This window comes from Calonectris borealis, chromosome 31, assembly GCF_964195595.1.
Source record: "Calonectris borealis chromosome 31, bCalBor7.hap1.2, whole genome shotgun sequence".
Lineage (NCBI taxonomy): Eukaryota > Metazoa > Chordata > Aves > Procellariiformes > Procellariidae > Calonectris > Calonectris borealis.
This window is the reverse complement of record NC_134342.1, coordinates 1,666,124-1,683,708: the sequence shown is the minus strand read 5'-3', so window position 1 is coordinate 1,683,708 and position 17,585 is coordinate 1,666,124. Positions and strand designations below refer to the sequence as shown.

Genomic DNA, 17,585 nt, shown 5'->3' with positions numbered 1-17,585 from the left:
CCCCTTGGTGGCCACGTCACCAGGATGCGATGTCACCAGGTGGCCCTATCACCATGGTGTCCCATCCCATGGTGGCCATGTCACCAGGGCGACCATGACACCAAGGTGCCATGTCACCAGGGTGTCCCAACCCCATGGTGGCCATGTCACCAGGATGCGATGTCACCAGGTGGCCCTATCACCATGGTGTCCCATCCCATGGTGGCCATGTCACCAGGGCGACCATGACACAAAGGTGCCACGTCACCAGGGTGTCCCACCCCATGGTGGCCCCATCACCAGGGTGTCCCACCCCATGGTGGCCATGTCACCAAGGTGCCATGTCACCAGGGTGTCCCACCCCTTGGTGGCCACGTCACCGGGATGCGATGTCACCAGGTGGCCCTATCACCATGGTGTCCCATCCCATGGTGGCCATGTCACCAGGGCGACCATGACACCAAGGTGCCATGTCACCAGGGTGTCCCATCCCCATGGTGGCCCCATCCCCTTGGTGGCCATGTCGCCAAGGTGGCCCATCCCCATGGTGGCCCCATCACCAGAGTGGACATGTCACCAAGGTGCCATGTCACCAGGATGTCCCATCCCCATGGTGGCCCCATCCCTTTGGTGGCCATGTCGCCAAGGTGGCCCATCCCCATGGTGGGTCCAACCCCTTGGTGGCCATGTCACGAGGGTGACCCGTCACCAGGGTGGCCATGTCACCAGGGTGTCCCATCCCCTTGGTGGCCATGTCACCAGAATGGATGTCACCAAGGTGCCATGTCACCAGGATGTCCCATTCCCATGGTGGCCCCACCCCCAGGATGGCCATGTCACCAGGGTGGCTATGACACCAAGATGTCCCATCCCCATGGTGGTCCCATCACCAGGGTGGCCATGTCACCAAGGTACAACGTCACCAGGTGGCCCCATGGCCAGGGTGTCCCATCCCCATGGTGGCCATGTCACCAGGGTGGGCTGTCCCCATGGTGTCCCATCCCCATGGTGGCCCCATCACTAAGGTGGCCATGTCACCAAGGTGACCCAGCACCAGGGTGTCCCATCCCCTTGGTGGCCATGTCACCAGAATGGACGTCACCAAGGTGCCATGTCCCCATGGTGGCCCCGTCCCCATGGTGGCCCTGTCACCAGGGTGTCCCCACGCCCCCCGTGTCCCCAGGGTGTCCCATCCCCAGGGCGGCCCCATCGTCCCCGTGGTGGCCCATTCCCGGGGGGGTGTCACCAGGCTGTCACCGTCAGGGTGTCACCGTCACCAGGGTGGCCCTGCCACCACCACGTCCCACCCCCGGGGTGCCACGTCACCGCAGGGTCCCATCATGGGGGGGGGGGGGGGGTGTCAATGTCACCAGCGTGGCCCTGTCACCGGGGTGTCCCGACACGGGGGTGTCCCTGTCACCAGTCACCGGGGTGTCGTGACATTGGGGTGTCGTGACATTGGGGTGTCCTTGTCACCGCTGTCCCTGTCACGGGGGGTGTCCTGACACTGGGGGGAGGGGGTGTCCCACCATGAGGGTGTCCCTGTCACCAGTGTCCCTGTCACCAGAGCCCCCTGTCACCGGGGTGTCGCGACAGGGGGGTGTCCTGTCGCCGCGGGGGTCCCTGTCGCCGGGGGGGGGGGGGGACCCATCACCGGGGCGTCCCGTCACCCCGCCGTCCCCGTCACCCTCTGTCCCGACAGCGGCGGGTCCCTGTCACCGGCCACCGGGGTGTCGCGACACCGGGGGGTCCCTGTCACTGAGTGTCACCGGGGTGTCGCGACACGGGGGGCCCTGTCACCGCCTCCCTCCGCCCCCCCCCCCCCCCGCCCGACCTTCTCGCGCCGCTTCCTCCGCCCGCACGAGCTCGGCCGCGCCCGGCCCCGCCCCCTCCCGCCCATTGGTCGGCGCCGAGCGCGGGGGCAGGGGGGCGGTGCCGCAAGAGGGGGCAGCCAATGGGAGCGCGGGGGGAGGGGAAAGGGGAAGAGGCCGCGCGGCGGGGAGGTCACGTGGGGGGGGGCGTGGAGAGGGGCGGTGCCGCCCCCTCCGGCCCCTCCCCCACGGCAGGGACCGGGGGCGGGGGGAGGGGCGGACGCTCGGGATTCTTTTTTTGCCGTTTTTGCCTGGTTTTGCCTTTTTTTCTTTTTTGCCTTTTAAACTTTTTTCCCTTTTGCCTTTTTTTTTGTTTTTTTTTTTTCGCTTTTGCCCTTTTTTCCCCGTAATTCGCCTTTTTCGCCTTCCCTGCCTTTTTTTTTTTTTTTTTGGCCTTTTCACTTTTTTTGCTTTTACCTTTTTTTGCTTTTACCTCTTTTTGCGCCTTTTTGCCTTTTTTCCCCTTTTCCCCCTTTTTTTCGGCCTTTTCCCTTTTTTACCTTTTTCCCCCCCCTTTTTGGGGCCTTTTTTTAACCTTTTTTGCCCTTTTTTTAACCCTTCCCCCCCTTTTTTATCTTTTCCCCCTACTTCTGACCTTTTTTCCCTTTTTCCCCCTTTTTTCCCCCCTCCCCCCCCCCCCAGTTCTCCACAGCCGCCCCTCCCCCACCGCTGCTGAGGCCCCACCGATGGGGGGGGGGGAGGGGTCAATGGGACCACAACCCCCCCCCCCCCCCGAAACTGGCACCGAGGGCTCCCCTCCCCCTGCCCCCTCCCCCCCCCAAGATTTAAATTCCCACCCAATTTATAATTCATATAACCAGGGTTATAATTAATAATAATTAATAATAATTAATAATAATTAATATTAATTAATAATAATTTCCATCGTTTCCACCACCGGCTCCTGTCCCATCGATCACCCAGAATTATTGAGGATCCGGTGGAATTTATTTCGCAGCCCCGGGCGTAAGGAACCCGGAAAATGTCCTAATATTTAAAAAACCCAATAATTTAAAATTTCAATTAAATTTCCATTTCAAATTAAGACAGAGAAAACGTAAAATTTTAAAGGTCAGTTTTAAATTTTCACTTAAACCTCTAAACTTCAGAAGTTCACTTTCAAATTTGACGTTAAAACGAAATTTTAAAAAATGGCTTTAAATGTAAAATTTAACTTTTAATATTTTTTTTTTAAATAGAAAAGTTCACCTTCAATTTGAAAGTTAAAATTAAATTTTTAAACCATCAAATTTTGATTTTTAAAATCTAAATTAGTAAACGCTAAAATCTGTATTTCCATTTGAAAGTTAATTTTCAAACGCCAACTTCAAAGTTACATGGTTTTAAAAATTTAAACTAATTTTCGACTTAAAATTTTAAATTAAAATTTTTAATCTCAAATGTAATTTTTTAAAGGGGGGACGACACCCAAGGGGGGGGTGGGGACCCACAACACCCACACGGGGTGGGGGATGGGCGGCCCCAGCCCCCACGGGTGCCCCGACGATGGGACCACCCCACCCCTGATCCCTCCTCTCCCCCCTCCCCCTCATGGGCGCGACCCACCCCTCCCCCCTCTCCCCAACCCAGGGTCCTCCCCTCCCCCCCGGACAGCGGCGTCCCCATCGCCGGGGGGAGGGGGGGCAAAGAAATGGGGCGAAAACCGGCGATTTTTTTTAAAAAACCAAAAGAGCTGCGTTTATTCCATGATCGGCACAGACCCAACTGCGTTTTCACGGGAATAAAGGAAAAACCGACCGACGGCTCCGGAGCGGATCCCGCTGGGAACGGGGGAGGGGCGGGGGGGGGGGGGGGTTTATGGCACCGAGTGGGAATAAAACCAAAAAAAAAAAATAAAAATAATAACAATAATAATAATAAAATTAATGGGGGGGAGGAGCGGCCGCCCCCGCCCCCGCTCGGAGATTTTTGCAAGATTTTTAAAATGAATTTTTTTTTTTTTTTTAAAAAAAAAAAAAAAGAAAAAAAAGAAAAAAAATCAACCCAAGGAAAGCGGAAAGGGAAAAAAAAAAAAAAAAAAAAAAAATAAGAAACCGGCGGCTTTTGGGGGTAAAAAGGGAGAAAAAAGTTGAACCGGGGGAATATCGGATTGGGGGGAGGGGCACCCAGAAAAGGATCAATGGGGGTGGGGGGAGGGGCAAGGGGGGGTGGCCCCTGAGCTGTGATGGAAAAGCCAAGGGGGGGGTTGGGCTGTGCTGCGGGGGGGGGAAGGGAAAAGAAAAAAAAGAGGAAAAAAAGGAAAAAAGGAAAAAAAGGAAAAAAGGAAAAAAAGGAAAAAAGGAAAAAAAGGAAAAAAAGAGAAAAAAGGGTGAAAAAAGGAAAAAAGCAGAAAAAGAGAAAGAAGAAAAAGGAGAAAAAAGGGGAAAGCAGAGAGAAAAAAGAAAAATTAAAAAAGCAAAATAAAGGAGAAAAGGGAGAAATAAAAGGGATAAAGAAAAATGAGAAAGAAGAAAAACGAGGCAAAAATTGAGAAAGAAAAAAGGGGGAAAAAATTTTTAAAAAGGAGAAAAAGAAGAGGGAGAAAAGGAGGGGAAAAAAAGGCGAAAAAAGAAAAAAAGGTGGAAAAAAGGGAGGAAGAAAAAAGGAGGGGAAAAAAATCAAGGAGAACAAAAACCGTTCAAAAAATAGGAGAAAATTAAAAAAAGGGAGAATTTCCCCGAAAGCACAGGGCGGGGCAGGGCTGGGATCCCTGCCCCCCACCCCCGGTGCCCCTCCCCCCCCACGGCTGTCCCCGCCCCCGAATCCCCTTTTCCCAGCGCAACCCCTCCCCCGCCTCCCGGACACCAAATTTTCTCCTGAAAGGCCCCAAAAAAACCCCCAAATCCATCCAAACCCCGGCTTTATTTCGACCCCTCCCCCCGTGCCGCCGCCACCACGGGGGAGGGGAAAAAAAAACCCAAATACGTGAAAAATAAGACCAAAAAAAAAAAAAAAAAACCACCCAAAAATCCAGAACACCCCGTGCGTGGCGGGGGAGGGGCACCTTTTCCCGGCGCTTTCGCGGCCGGGTTGAGGTTGGGGTTTTGGTTTTGGTTTTTTTTTTTTTCCGCTCGGATTTGAAATTTGCCGGGATTTTTTTTTTTTTTTTTTTTTTGGTTTTCCGGTGTGAAAAAAAGGGCAAAAAAAGAGGAAAAAAAATAAGGGAAAAAAAAAAACCCCAAAACCAAACAACCCCCCCCAAAACCCCCCCCCGAGGTTGGGGGGAAGGCAGCCCCCGCCGCTCCCTGCGCCGGTCGGTGCATGCGGGACGATCCCGATCCCGGATTTTTTTTTCTTTTTTTTTTTGTTGATTTTTTTTTGTTTTTTTGTTTTTTTTTTTGTTTGTTTTGTTGGTTTTTTTTTTTAACACTTAACGGAGAGTCCGAAGCTTTTTTTTTTTTGTTGTTTTTTTTTTTTGTGGGTTTTTTTTTTTTTTTTTTTGCCGGGGGAGGGGAGAAAAAAAGGAGAAAATTTTTTTTTTTTTTGAGTTTGGTTTTTTTTTTTTTTTGTCTCTTTTTGTGGTTTTTTTTTTGTTTTGTTTTGTTTTTGTTTTTGTTTTTGTTTTTTTTTTTAAAGAGTCAAATCGGGAGGAAAAGAACCCAAAAATCTCCAGGCGCCGTTAGAAAAGGTTTTCTTCGAATATTGCCAGTAAATCGCTCTGGAAATTCATGTCGATCGTCGCTGCCATCTGCAAGAGAAGGGAAACGGGCGGTAAGCGGCATTCCCGGGATTTTTTTCGGCATTCCCGGGATTTTTTTCAGCATTCCTGGGATTTTTTCAGCATTCCTGGCTTTTTTTTACCACCCCGAGCATTTTTTTTGGTGTCATCAGGGATTTTTTCGGCATCCCTGAGGATTTTTCGGCATTCCCAGGATTTTTTTGGCATTCCCGGGATTTTTTTCAGCATTCCCGGGATTTTTTTCGGTATTCCCAAGATTTTTTTTCCGCATTCCTGGCTTTTTTTTTACTAGCCCCGAGCATTTTTTTTGGTGTCATCAGGGATTTTTTCGGCATCCCTGAGGATTTTTTGGCATTCCCAGGATTTTTTTGGCATTCCCGGGATTTTTTTCAGCATTCCTGGGATTTTTTCAGCATTCCTGGCTTTTTTTTACCAGCCCCGAGCATTTTTTTTGGTGTCATCAGGGATTTTTTTGGCATCCCTGAGGATTTTTCAGCATTCCCAGGGTTTTCTCCAGCATTCCTGGGATTTTTTCGGTATCCCTGGCTTTTTTTTTAGCAGCCCCGAGCTTTTTTTTGGTGTCATCAGGGATTTTTTCAGCATCCCCGAGGGTTTCTTTTTTGGCATCCCTGAGGATTTTTCAGCATTCCCAAGAATTTTTTTGGCATTCCCAGAATTTTTTCGGCATTCCTAGCATTTTTTTTTGTGTCATCAGGGATTTTTTCGGCATCCCTGAGGTGTTTCCAGCATCCCCACGGATTTTTTGGTGTCCCCAGGGATTATTTGGCATCCCTGAGGATTTTTTGGCATTCCCAGGATTTTTTTTTGGCATTCCCGGGATTTTGTCATCATTCCTGGCTTTCTTTTTCAGCATCCCTGAGGATTTTTCAGCACCCCCAGAAACATTTTTTGGCACCCCTAGGGATTTTTTCGGCATCTCCAGGAATTTTTTGGCTTCCCTGAGGACTTTTGGGTGTCCCTGAGGATTTTTTGGCTTCCACCGGCAATTTTTTGGCGTTCCAGGGGTTTTTCAGCATTCCCTGGGGATTTTTCGGGATCCCTGGGAATTTTTTTTGACGTTTCTAAGAGGGTTTTTTTTGCAACCCCAGGAATTTTTCAATATCCCAGAGGATATTTTTGGCATCCCTGGGGATTTTTCAGCATTTCCGGAGATTTTTCAACATCTCCGACATTTTTTCTGCATCCCCGAGGATTTTTTTTACTTCCCCAAGGATTTTTTAAAATCCCTGGGGATTTTTTTTTTGGCTTTCCCAGGGATTATTTTAGCAGCTCCAGGGATTTTTCAACGTCCATGAGGATTCTGCTGCATCCCTGGGGATTTCTGGGTATCCCAAGGATTATTTTACTTCCCCAAGGATTTTTTTAGAATCCCTGGGGATTTTTCTTTTGGCGTTCCCAGGGATTTTTTTAGAATCCTTGGGGATATTTTTTTTTTTGCTTCCCCAGGGATTTTTTGGCTTCCCAGGAGATTTTTTTGCTGTCCCCAGGGATTTTTTTTAGCATCTCCAGGGATTTTTCAACATCCCCGAGGATTTTTGGGCATCCCCGTAGATTTTTTTACTTCCCCAAGGATTTTTTTAGAATCCCTGGGGATTTTTTTTTTTGCTTCCCCAAGGATTTTTTGGCTTCCCAGGAGACTTTTTGGCTTTCCCAGGGATTTTTTGGCTTCCCAGGAGACTTTTTGGCTTTCCCAGGGATTTTTTGGCTTCCCAGGAGATTTTTTTGCTGTCCCCAGGGATTTTTTTTCATCCTCTCCAGGGATTTTTCAACATCCCTGAGAATTTTTGGGCGCCCCCAAGGATTTTTTTATTTCCCTAAGGATTTTTTTTAGAATCCCTGGGGTTTTTTTTTTTCCTTGCTTCCCCAAGGATTTTTTTAGAATCCCTGGGGATTTTTTTTTTGGCTTCCCCAGGGATTTTTTGGCATCCCTGGGGATTTTTTTTTAGCATCTCCAGGGATTTTTCAACATCCCCGAGGATTTTGGGGCATCCCCGTCGATTTTTTTTACTTCCCCAAGGATTTTTTTTAAAATCCCTGGGGTTTTTTTTTTTCCTTGCTTCCCCAAGGATTTTTTTTAGAATCCCTGGGGATTTTTTTTTTTTTTTCTTGGCGTCCCCAGGGATTTTCTGGCATCCCCAGGGATTTTTTTTTTTTTTTTTTTGGAGCATCCCCAGGGATTTTTCACCATCCCGGCGATTTCAGGGCAGGGGCCGCCCCGGTTCCCCACTCACCGCTTCCCGGCGCCTCCGTTCCTGCTCCCGCTTCCTGGCCATCTCCCGCTGCTGATCCAACATGGATTGGGAGGACTGGGGCTGCGAGCTCTGGGCTTGGGGTGCCGCCGCCGCCGCCGCCGCCGCCGCCGACACTTGCTGCTGCTGCTGCTGCTGCTGCTGCTGCTGCTGCTGCTGCTGCTCCTGGCGCCGCCGCACCTCCTCGTGCACCCGGCGCGCCTGCTCCATGGCGTCCTCGTCCTCCCGGCTCCTGCCAAAAAAAAAAAAACGCCGGGAGATGCCGTCAGGCGCCGGGCACCCCGCGCGATCCGCCCGCCACGGCGAGGTCCGGTGCCCGGTGGCTCCGCAGCAGCGATGGGGTCAATGCTGCAACAGCCGGGGGATGGGGACCTCCCGGGGGATCGGAACTGCCGGCGGGGATTTGGGCCAGATCAGATCGTGCCGCGGATCGGATCAGCACGGATCGTGTCATGGATCGGATCAGCACGGATCGTGCCGCGGATCGGATGAGCACGGATCGTGCCGCGGATTGGATCAGCACGGATCGTGTCATGGATCGGATCAGCACGGATCGTGCCGCGGATCGGATCAGCACGGATCGTGCCGTGGATCGGATCAGCACGGATCGTGCCGCGGATCGGATCAGCACGGATCGTGTCATGGATCGGATCAGCACGGATCGTGTCATGGATCGGATCAGCACGGATCGTGTCATGGATCGGATCAGCACGGATCGTGCCGCGGATCGGATCAGCACGGATCGTGCCGCGGATCGGATCAGCACGGATCGTGTCGTGGATCGGATCAGCACGGATCGTGCCGTGGATCGGATCAGCACGGATCGTGCCGCGGATCGGATCAGCACGGATCGTGCCGCGGATTGGATCAGCACGGATCGTGCCGTGGATCGGATGAGCACGGATCGTGCCGTGGATCGGATCGGATTCGTGCCACGAGGTGGGATCAGATTCGTGCCACGAGACCGGATCGTGCCGTGGATCGGATCCGTGCCACGACATCAGGTCGTGCAAGAGATCGGATCGGATCGGTGCCACGAGATGGGATCGCGCCACGGGCCAGTGCGGATCGTGCCACGAGAGCAGACATCTCCCCAGGGCCTTGGCCAAGGTGAGGACACCCCAAAAACGCCTTCACTGTGGTGGTGGTGATGGTGGTGATGATGGTGATTGGTGGTGTATGTGGTGATGGTGATGGTGGTGGTGGTGATGACGGTCATGATAGTGGTGGTGATGGTGGTGGTGATGGTGGTGAACGTGGTGATGGTGAATGTGGTGATGGTGGTGATGATAGTGGTGGTGATGGTGGTGATGATGGTGATTGGTGGTGTATGTGGTGATGGTGATGGTGGTGGTGGTGATGACGGTCATGATAGTGGTGGTGATGGTGGTGGTGATGGTGGTGAACGTGGTGATGGTGAATGTGGTGATGGTGGTGATGATGGTGATTGGTGGTGTATGTGGTGATGGTGATGGTGGTGCTGGTGGTGGTGATGACGGTCATGACGGTGGTGATGGTGGTGGTGATGGTGGTGAATGTGGTGATGGTGAATGTGGTGATGGTGATGGTGGTGATGGTGGTGATGGTGGTGATGGTGGTGGTGATGGTGGTGTATGTGGTGGTGGTGATGGTGGTGATGATGACGGTGATGATGGTGGTGGTGATGGTGGTGGTGATGGTGGTGTATGTGGTGATGGTGATGGTGGTGATGACGGTGATGATGGTGGCGATGGTGGTGAATGTGGTGATGGTGAATGTGGTGATGGCAGTGATGGTGGTGGTGGTGAATGTGGTGATGGCGATGGTGATGGTGATGACGGTGATGATAGTGGTGGTGATGGTGGTGAATGTGGTGATGGTGGTGTATGTGGTGATGGTGGTGGTGATGACAGTCATGATAGCAGTGGTGATGGTGGTGGTGATGATGGTGAATGTGGTGATGGTGGTGGTGGTGAATGTGGTGATGGTGGTGGTGGTGAATGTGGTGATGGTGATGGTGGTGGTGGTGGTGATGGTGGTGAATGCAGTGATGGCGATGGTGGTGAATGCGGCGATGGTGGTGGTGGTGGTGAATGTGGTGATGGTGGTGGTGGTGGTGGTGGTGAATGTGGTGATGGTGGCGGTGGTGAATGTGGTGATGGTGGCGGTGGTGAATGTGGTGATGGTGGTGGTGAATGTGGTGATGGTGGTGGTGGCGATGGCAGTGATAGTGATAGTGGTGATGGTGGTGGTGAATGTGGTGGTGAATGTGGTGGTGGTGATGGTGGTGATGAATGTGGCGATGGTGGTGGTGATGGTGGTGGTCTCACCTCATCCTCTCCTGCTCCCGCCTCAGCCGCTCCTTCTCCCTTTCCACCTGCTCCGCCTGAGCCTTCAGCGCCTTCTCCCGCTCCTCCTTCTCCCGCGCCGCCCTCTTGAACTGCTCGAAGCTGTCACTGGAGGACTTCGCCGTGGAGGACGGAGTGGTGGGATGTTTCTGGACCAAGCTCGCCCAGGAACCCATGTTCTTGATTTTCAGGTCCTACAGAGGGAAGAACGGGTGGGTTAGGGAGAGCCGAGCTGGGGGGCGGAAGCCGATCCGGCAAACGCCCATCCCGCGGCTGCCGAGAAGCTGCTCCCCATCACCGCGTCAGCCGGGGAAACACCTTTGGGTTCCCCGGGGCCGGAGGACGCTGGAGGAGGTGGTGGACCAACATTGGGCAGCTGGGCAGCATCTCCTCTCCCAAAACCAAGCGGGTGGCTCTGACGCCTTCCCGGGAATGCCGGGAGCAGGACCGGCTCCTCCGGCACCTCACGTTCCCCATGGCCGGTTGGAATCAGAGAATCATGGGATGGTTTGGGTTGGAAAGGACCTCTCAAGGTCATCCAGTCCAACCCTCCTACCACAAGCAGGGACATCTTCACCTGGAGCAGGTTGCTCAGAATCCTGTCCAACCTGACCTTGAATGGTTCCAGGGATGGGGCATCCACCACCTCTCTGGGCAACCTGGTCCAACATCTCACCACCCTCAACCTAAAATATTTCTTCCCTAGGTCCAATCTAAATCCACCTTCTCCCAGTTTAAAACTTGCCTCTTGTCCTTCAGGTCTTGGCCAAAAATCTTTCTCCATCTTTCTTATAAACCCCTTTTATATCTGGAAAGGCCACAAGGTCTCCCCAGAGCCTTCTCCAGGCTGAAGAATCCCAACTCTCTCAGCCTGTCCTCATAGAAGAGGTGCTCCAACTCTTGGATCATCTCCACGGCCTCCTCTGGACCTGCTCCAACAGGTCCATGTCCTTCTTGTCCTGAGGACCCCAGAGCTGGGTGCAGGACTCCAGGTAGGGTCTCAGGAGAGCAGAGGAGGAGCATCTCCTCCCTTGAGCTTCTGGCCACGCTTCTTCTGATGCAGCCCAGGACCCGGTTGGCCTTCTGGGCTGCGAGCGCCCATTGCCGGCTCATGTCCAACTTTCCATCCACCAAAACCCTCAAGTCCTTCTCCATGGGGCTGCTTCTCCAACCCTTCACCTCCCAACCTGTATTGATAGCGACCCAGGTGCAGGACCTTGCGTTTGGCCTTTGTAGAACCTCCCGAGGTTCTCATGGGCCGACTTCTGGAGCTTCTCCAGGTCCTTCTGGATGGCATCCCACCCCTCAGCTTGGTAGGGGGGTCCCATCTCCACCTCTCCAACCTTCACCAGGCGCTTTTCACCCCCCAAATGGGAAATTTGGGAGGTGGAAACCACCAAATCTTGGCCGTACACCACGACGCAGGTGACCAACACGGCCCCGCTTAATTTTGGGAGCTTTAATTGTGAATTTTGGGAGGTTTTTTTCCCCAAGTTTTGCCGCCACGTTACCTTTTTGGGGGCGACGGGTGTTTTCGGCTCCTGTTTTTGCCGATCTTTCTCCTGCACTCCCGGCGGCGGGGGGTTTTGTTCCGGGGGTCTGATGACGGGTCGTCCCCCCTCCATGGGTTTCATCTCCGTCCCTAAAAACCAGCGGCTCCCGTTAGAGGTTGCGGGGGTCCCTCAGGAGCCCCACGGCGAGGGGGAACCACCTGGGGCTGATGGGGGTCTCCACCATTGAAATGGGGGTTGATGGGGATCTCCACCACCAAAATGGGGGTTGATGGGGTCTCAGCCACCAAAATTGGGGGTCATGGGGTCTCAGCCACCAAAATGGGGGGTGATGGGGATCTCTGCCACCAAAATTGGGGGTGATGGGGTCTCAGCCACCAAAATGGGGGTTGATGGGGTCTCAGCCACCAAAATGGGGGGTGATGGGGATCTCCGCCACCAAAATGGGGGATGATGGGGGTCTCAGCCATCAAAATGGGGGTTGATGGGGTCTCAGCCACCAAAATGGGGGGTAATGGGGGTCTCCACTGCCAAGATAGCGGGTGATGGGCATCTCTGCCACCAAAATAAGGGGTGATGGGGTCTCCACCATCAAAACTGGGGGATGATGGGGGTCTCAGCCACCAAAATGGGGGTTGATGGGGTCTCAGCCACCAAAATGGGGGGTGATGGGGATCTCCGCCACCAAAATGGGGGTTGATGGGGTCTCAGCCACCAAAATTGGGGGTCATGGGGTCTCAGCCACCAAAATAAGGGTTGATGGGGATCTCCGCCACCAAAATGGGGGGTGATGGGGTCTCAGCCACCAAAATGGGGGTTGATGGGGTCTCAGCCACCAAAATAAGGGTTGATGGGGATCTCCGCCACCAAAATGGGGGTTGATGGGGTCTCAGCCACCAAAATTGGGGGTGATGGGGTCTCAGCCACCAAAATGGGGGTTGATGGGGGTCTCAGCCACCGAAATGGGGGGGACAGAGGCACCGGCGTGTCCCCGGACTCACGTTGCGGGATGTGCGCGGGTGGTTTGATGCTCTCCGGGTGTTTTGGCGGATCTTGCCGCAAGGGGGGACTGAAGGTCTCGTTACGGATGACGGGCGAATGCATCTTCTCCTCCTTCACCACCATGGGTTGGGATTGGACGACGGAGGCGGCTCTCATCTCCTACCACGGGGAAAAAAAAAAAAAAGGGTCAAGAACCGTTGGGCGATGCCCTTCCCTCATCCCCGCGTCCCCAATTTCCCGAGGCAAACCGCTGGCCCTTGGCTTTCGGCGCTTGTTCCCAAGCCGGCGGTGGAAAGACGATGGTCCCCGTTGGTTGGGACCCCCGGGGTTGGGTGCTCTGCTTTCCTTTTTACCTGTTTTTTTGGCTGGATAGTTTGTTGAGGTGGCGACTGGTGGACCAAACCCTGGAACTGCGGCATCTGTGGGGAATGCATCATGAGAGGGGAAGGGGCTTCCCTCAAGTGACCTGGGAACAGTTTGGCATCAATCAGTTAACCGTCGTCACCACCGGCACGCCAAACATCACCCGAAAAAAAAAAAGCCGGTCGGCGCACGCCATCGCCCCGGGGGGACAATCCCTCTTCTCGGCTGAAGCCTGGTGGCCCTGGGATGTCCCCGACGGACCCCAGGCCCTGGGATGTCCCCGACGGACCCCAGCCACCTCTTCCCAGCCGGCACCTCCGAAATTCAGCGCCGCCGCGAACGAACGCTGGGGAGCAGAAGATGCTCCAAGGCTGCGCGGTGGCTTGTCCTGCCTCGGTGATGCCCGTTTGTGGTGTCCCCCCGTAATTCCATTCCTTCTCCTGGTAGTCCATCAATATTCCTGGCTGGAAAATCGCTCCCCCCCGGGGACACCCGAGCACCGACACTGCCCTGCCTGTACCTCTCCCTGCCTGCACCTCTCCCTGCCCGCACCTCTCCCTGCCCAGAGCCACGGAGGCAGGACGCGTTGGCTCCAGGAGCAACGGGAGGTTTTTGGGAGCCAGCGGGCTCCAACTCAGGCATCACGTCCAAGCTGCCCGCGGCAGCTCTGCAGGCAGGAGAAGCGGCTCCAAGCGCTGCCTGCCCTCACCTGGCTCCGCCCCTTCAAATCCCTGGATTTTGTCCTACCTACACCCGCGGGGATGACTTCGGGAGCAAAGACCCAATGAGCCACAACCCGAGGAACCACACGGCCGAGCAAAAGCAGGAGCAAGACCTCCCCAAACCGCAGAGGTTTTTTGGGTGCCCGGTCTCGAAAGCACGGCGCTGCCGGAGTTATCCCAACCGGAGACGTTCTCCATCGGGAACGTCGGTGGTGGGACCACCGAGCCCATGGCCGTTGTGGAGATCTGGGATCTCCCAAGTCAACCTTGAAGGCTGAGCCCCGTGGCCACGTTATCTCAGCTGCTTCCTCCGATTTCTGGGACGGCTGGAGGTCATCGCACCGGGTTTCTCCCCGGATCATCCCTTCTCCTCCGCCTGGCAGCCGAGCAGCTGCGTTATCGGAGGCCGCGCTCCGAAAAATGCCGGGAAACCCCTGCGGGGCATCCACAGCCCTGACCTCCTCCAAGAGCGGGGAGCGGACCCCCTGTCTCCTCAAGAGAGACCACCCAATGTTGGCACCCAGCCGGGACGGCGATGAACGCAAGGCCAGCGCTCTCCGACATTAGAGCTGCGCCGAGACTCCAAAACTTGAGAGCCTTGAGGTCTTCCAACGATTTGAGAACCTTGAGATTCTCAAAAACTTGAGATCCTTGAGATCCTCAAAGATTTGAGTGCCTTGAAATCCCCAAAAATGAGATCCTTGAGTTCCTCAAAAACTTGAGATCCTTCAGTTCCTCAAAACCTTCTGACCCTCAAGATCCTCAAGAATCTGAGATCCCGGAAGATTTGAGACTCTTCAGATCCTCAAAAATGAGGTCCTTGAGCTCCTCAAAAACTTGAGATCCTCGAATTCCTCAAAGACTTGAGATCCTCAAATTCCTCAAAAATGAGGTCCTTGAGTTCCTCAAAGACTTGAGAACCTTGAGATCCACAAATGCTTGAGATCCTCAACATCCTCAAAAACAAGATCCTTGAGATCCTCAAACGTTTGAGATCCCTAAGTTCCTCAAAAATTTGAGATCCTCAAAAATTTGAGACCCTCAAAAATTTGAGATCCTCAAAAACTTGAGATCCTTGAGTTCCTCCAAGATCTGAGAACCTGAGATCCTCAAAAATGAGATCCTCAAGATCCTCAAACAACTGAGATCCTCAAAAGCTTGAGATCCTCAAAAATTTGAGATCCTCAAGACCCTCAAAAACTCGAGATCCTCAAAAACTTGAGATCCTCAAGAGCCTTGAAAACTTGAGAGCCTCAAAAACTTGAGCTCCTTGAGATCTGAGATGGGAAGAGGCCTCGCCGGGCGGTTACGTCAGGCTCCGGCTAACCGGGGCTTCCTCTGCACCCACCACCAATCTACTGATGGGTGGCGGTGGACCTCGAACGACGCGTGGAAACCGCCCCACCGCCCCGTAGCCCCTCCTCATCACGCAATGCAACTTGGCTCGAGCCGTAGACTCAACCGCCGTTCCCCGACTCCCGCTCACCGGTCGAGTAGGGATCAGGCTTATGGTGCCGCGGCGACGGGTGATGCTGGATGACCTGCTGCGGTTTGGCCGGCTGCGGCGGCGGGGGCGGCGGGGGCGGTTGCGGGGGCGGATGTTGCTGCGGCGGCGGTTGGGGTTGGGGGATGTGGGATGGGAAGGGCATGGGTTGCATGTGCATGGGCCGCGGCGGCGGCTGGTGCTGCAGCTGCTGCACCGCGGGGTGAGCCGGCGGCTGCAGGGGCGGCTGCGGTTGCGACTGGACCTTCACTGAAGGGAGAAGAGGAGTCTGCGGCTGCACTTTTTGCAGCTGCTGAAGGTAGAGCTGCATCTGGCTGGTGCTCAGAGGCAGGTTGTGGTGCGGCGGAGGAGGTTCTTCGTCCTCCAGCAGGACCTGGGGAGGTTGGGGCAGAGGCGGTTGAGGAAGCATGGGTTGCTGGCTGATGGCCGGCGAGACGGCCGGTGGACGCGAAGGCTTCGGGGGTAGCGCCGCGGCTCGGTTACTGGGTCTCGAGGGCTGCTGAGGCAGAGCGTTGTGCAAAGCTGGGGAGAAAGGGAAGGACACGGTGGCACCGCGGACATCAGGAGTGGAGAACCTCCCCTCGCCCACCCGCCGCTCCTCCATCCCGGTTGTCTTCCGGGAGGAAGAAGAAAAACCCCGCCCGACGCCATCCTCTTCCTCCCAGCTTGAGGAAGGCGTTGGGCACGTCCCAAGAAGCCCCGCTCACCTGGAGGAGACACCACGGCATGCTGGTTGAGGTGGGGAGGAGTGCTGTGCTCGGGCGGCTGGGGGAGATGGGGCGGCATCTCCGGTTGAGGAAGATGCATGATGGGTTGGGTGAAATGCGTCATGGTGTCGAACATGTTCCCCGGCAGCGGGTGCTCCAGGACGGGGACTTGCGCGGGGACGAAAGGCGGAGGAGAAGACTTCATCGGCGGAGGAGCTTGTTGAGGGACGGGCGGCGGCGGTGGGGGCGGCGGGGGTTGCTGGGGCGGTAACGGCTGCGGCGGTAAGGGCTGCGGCAGAGGAGGGGGCGGAGGGGGCTGCTGCGGTTGCGGCGGCGGAGGAGGTTGCGGCGGCGGCGGTTGCTGCTGCACCGGTTGATGGTGGTGATGGTGATGCTAAGGGAGGGGGGAAAAAAAAACACCGGTGAGTTACCAAAACGCCTTCTTGGTCACCAAAACACCTTCCCGGTCACCGAAACGCCCTGCTGTTCACCAAAATGCCCTCCCGTCACCAAAACACATTTTCGGTCATCAAAACGCCCTCCTGGTCACCCAAATCCCCTCCCGCTCACCGAAACACCTTTTCGGTCACCAGAATGCCCTCCCGGTCATTGAAATCCCTTCCTGGTCACCAAAACATCTTTTGGGTCACCAAAACATGTTTTTGGTCACCAAAATGCCCTCTTGGTCACCAAAACGCCCTCCCAGTCACCAAAACATCTTCCCGATCACCCAAACGCCCTCCCAGTCACCGAAATGCCTTCCTGGTCACCAAAACATCTTTTTGGTCACCAAAACATGTTTTTGGTCACCAAAATGCCCTCTTGGTCACCAAAATGCCTTCCTGGTCACCAAAACACCTTTCCGGTCACCGAAATACCCTCCCGGTGACCAAAACGCCTCCCCAGTTACCGAAATGCCTTCCCGGTGTCCTTTTAACCATACCCCTCGAAAGCCTCTTTGGCCGAGCAAGGAGCGGGTATCAACCCAGCCAAGGGTGCCGGCGACGGTCCTGCCGGCATTCCTGGCGCTCCCGAACCTCCCCGGGGATTCAATCCCAACTCAAGCGAGATGAGAAGGACACGCCGTCTCCTACCTTTTTTTGCTCTCGCCCCGAATGCCCTTTTTTCTTCAATTTCGGTGCCATTTCTGCCAAAAAAAAAGAAAAGGGGAACAGAGCAAACGTTAGTACCCCAGCGGTGCCGCTCTACCCCATCGCCCCCCTAAAAACTCAACGGCACCGATTCAGTACCAATGACGGCAAAGGAGAAGGTTTTAGGCATCGATCGAGCTGGATTTCCCCGCGGACCTCGTGCCCGGAGGCTCGGGGTTTTCACCGCCATGCCGTCGCAAAAAGGAGGAGAAAATTGTAGCAAAAAGGAGAAGAAAACGAAGGCGAAGACCCCCGGTCTCATCCACCGGCGTCTTCGCGGTGGAGAAGGACCCAACGGCCAAGAAAAACCATTGCTCAACTAGACTCAGCTATTCCAGGAATGCCGCCTTGCTCCGAAGGGGGAGATAAGGAACGAGAGACTTGGCAGGAGGAATAAAAAAAATAAAGATATCAAATAACCCGGCTACGCAAACAGCAATTTTCCATCCCCCTTTCCTCCTAAATCTGCGGAGGGTTCGGGTTTGCCGGGTTCCCGCGA

At 54.4% G+C, this 17,585-nt stretch overlaps 1 protein-coding gene and 1 long non-coding RNA gene across 11 annotated transcripts in view; both read right to left on the bottom strand.

Annotated features, from left to right (window-relative positions):
- Positions 1–194: 194 nt before the first annotated feature.
- LOC142073888 (uncharacterized) lies at positions 195–1,108 on the bottom strand. The gene is made up of 2 exons (XR_012670485.1): positions 837–1,108; positions 195–721 (listed from the first exon to the last, which is right to left on the bottom strand). It is a non-coding gene; the product is annotated as an uncharacterized LOC142073888 (long non-coding RNA).
- Positions 1,109–3,821: 2,713 nt separating this feature from the next.
- Positions 3,822–17,585, bottom strand: part of BRD4 (bromodomain containing 4) — a 63,304-nt gene continuing 49,540 nt past the window's right edge. For 7 of the 10 annotated variants that reach the window (XM_075134193.1, XM_075134199.1, XM_075134194.1 and 4 more), the window contains 9 exons: positions 17,030–17,082; positions 15,936–16,329; positions 15,211–15,750; positions 12,993–13,105; positions 12,639–12,798; positions 11,638–11,768; positions 10,109–10,320; positions 7,782–8,031; positions 3,822–5,538 (listed from right to left, as the gene is read on the bottom strand). In XM_075134193.1, the coding sequence (XP_074990294.1) occupies positions 5,470–5,538; positions 7,782–8,031; positions 10,109–10,320; positions 11,638–11,768; positions 12,639–12,798; positions 12,993–13,105; positions 15,211–15,750; positions 15,936–16,329; positions 17,030–17,082 (1,922 nt within the window). In that variant the 3' untranslated portion in view covers positions 3,822–5,469. The remainder of the gene's footprint in view (positions 5,539–7,781; positions 8,032–10,108; positions 10,321–11,637; positions 11,769–12,638; positions 12,799–12,992; positions 13,106–15,210; positions 15,751–15,935; positions 16,330–17,029; positions 17,083–17,585) is intronic. The other 3 variants (XR_012670492.1, XM_075134198.1, XM_075134200.1) reach the window with 3 other exon arrangements.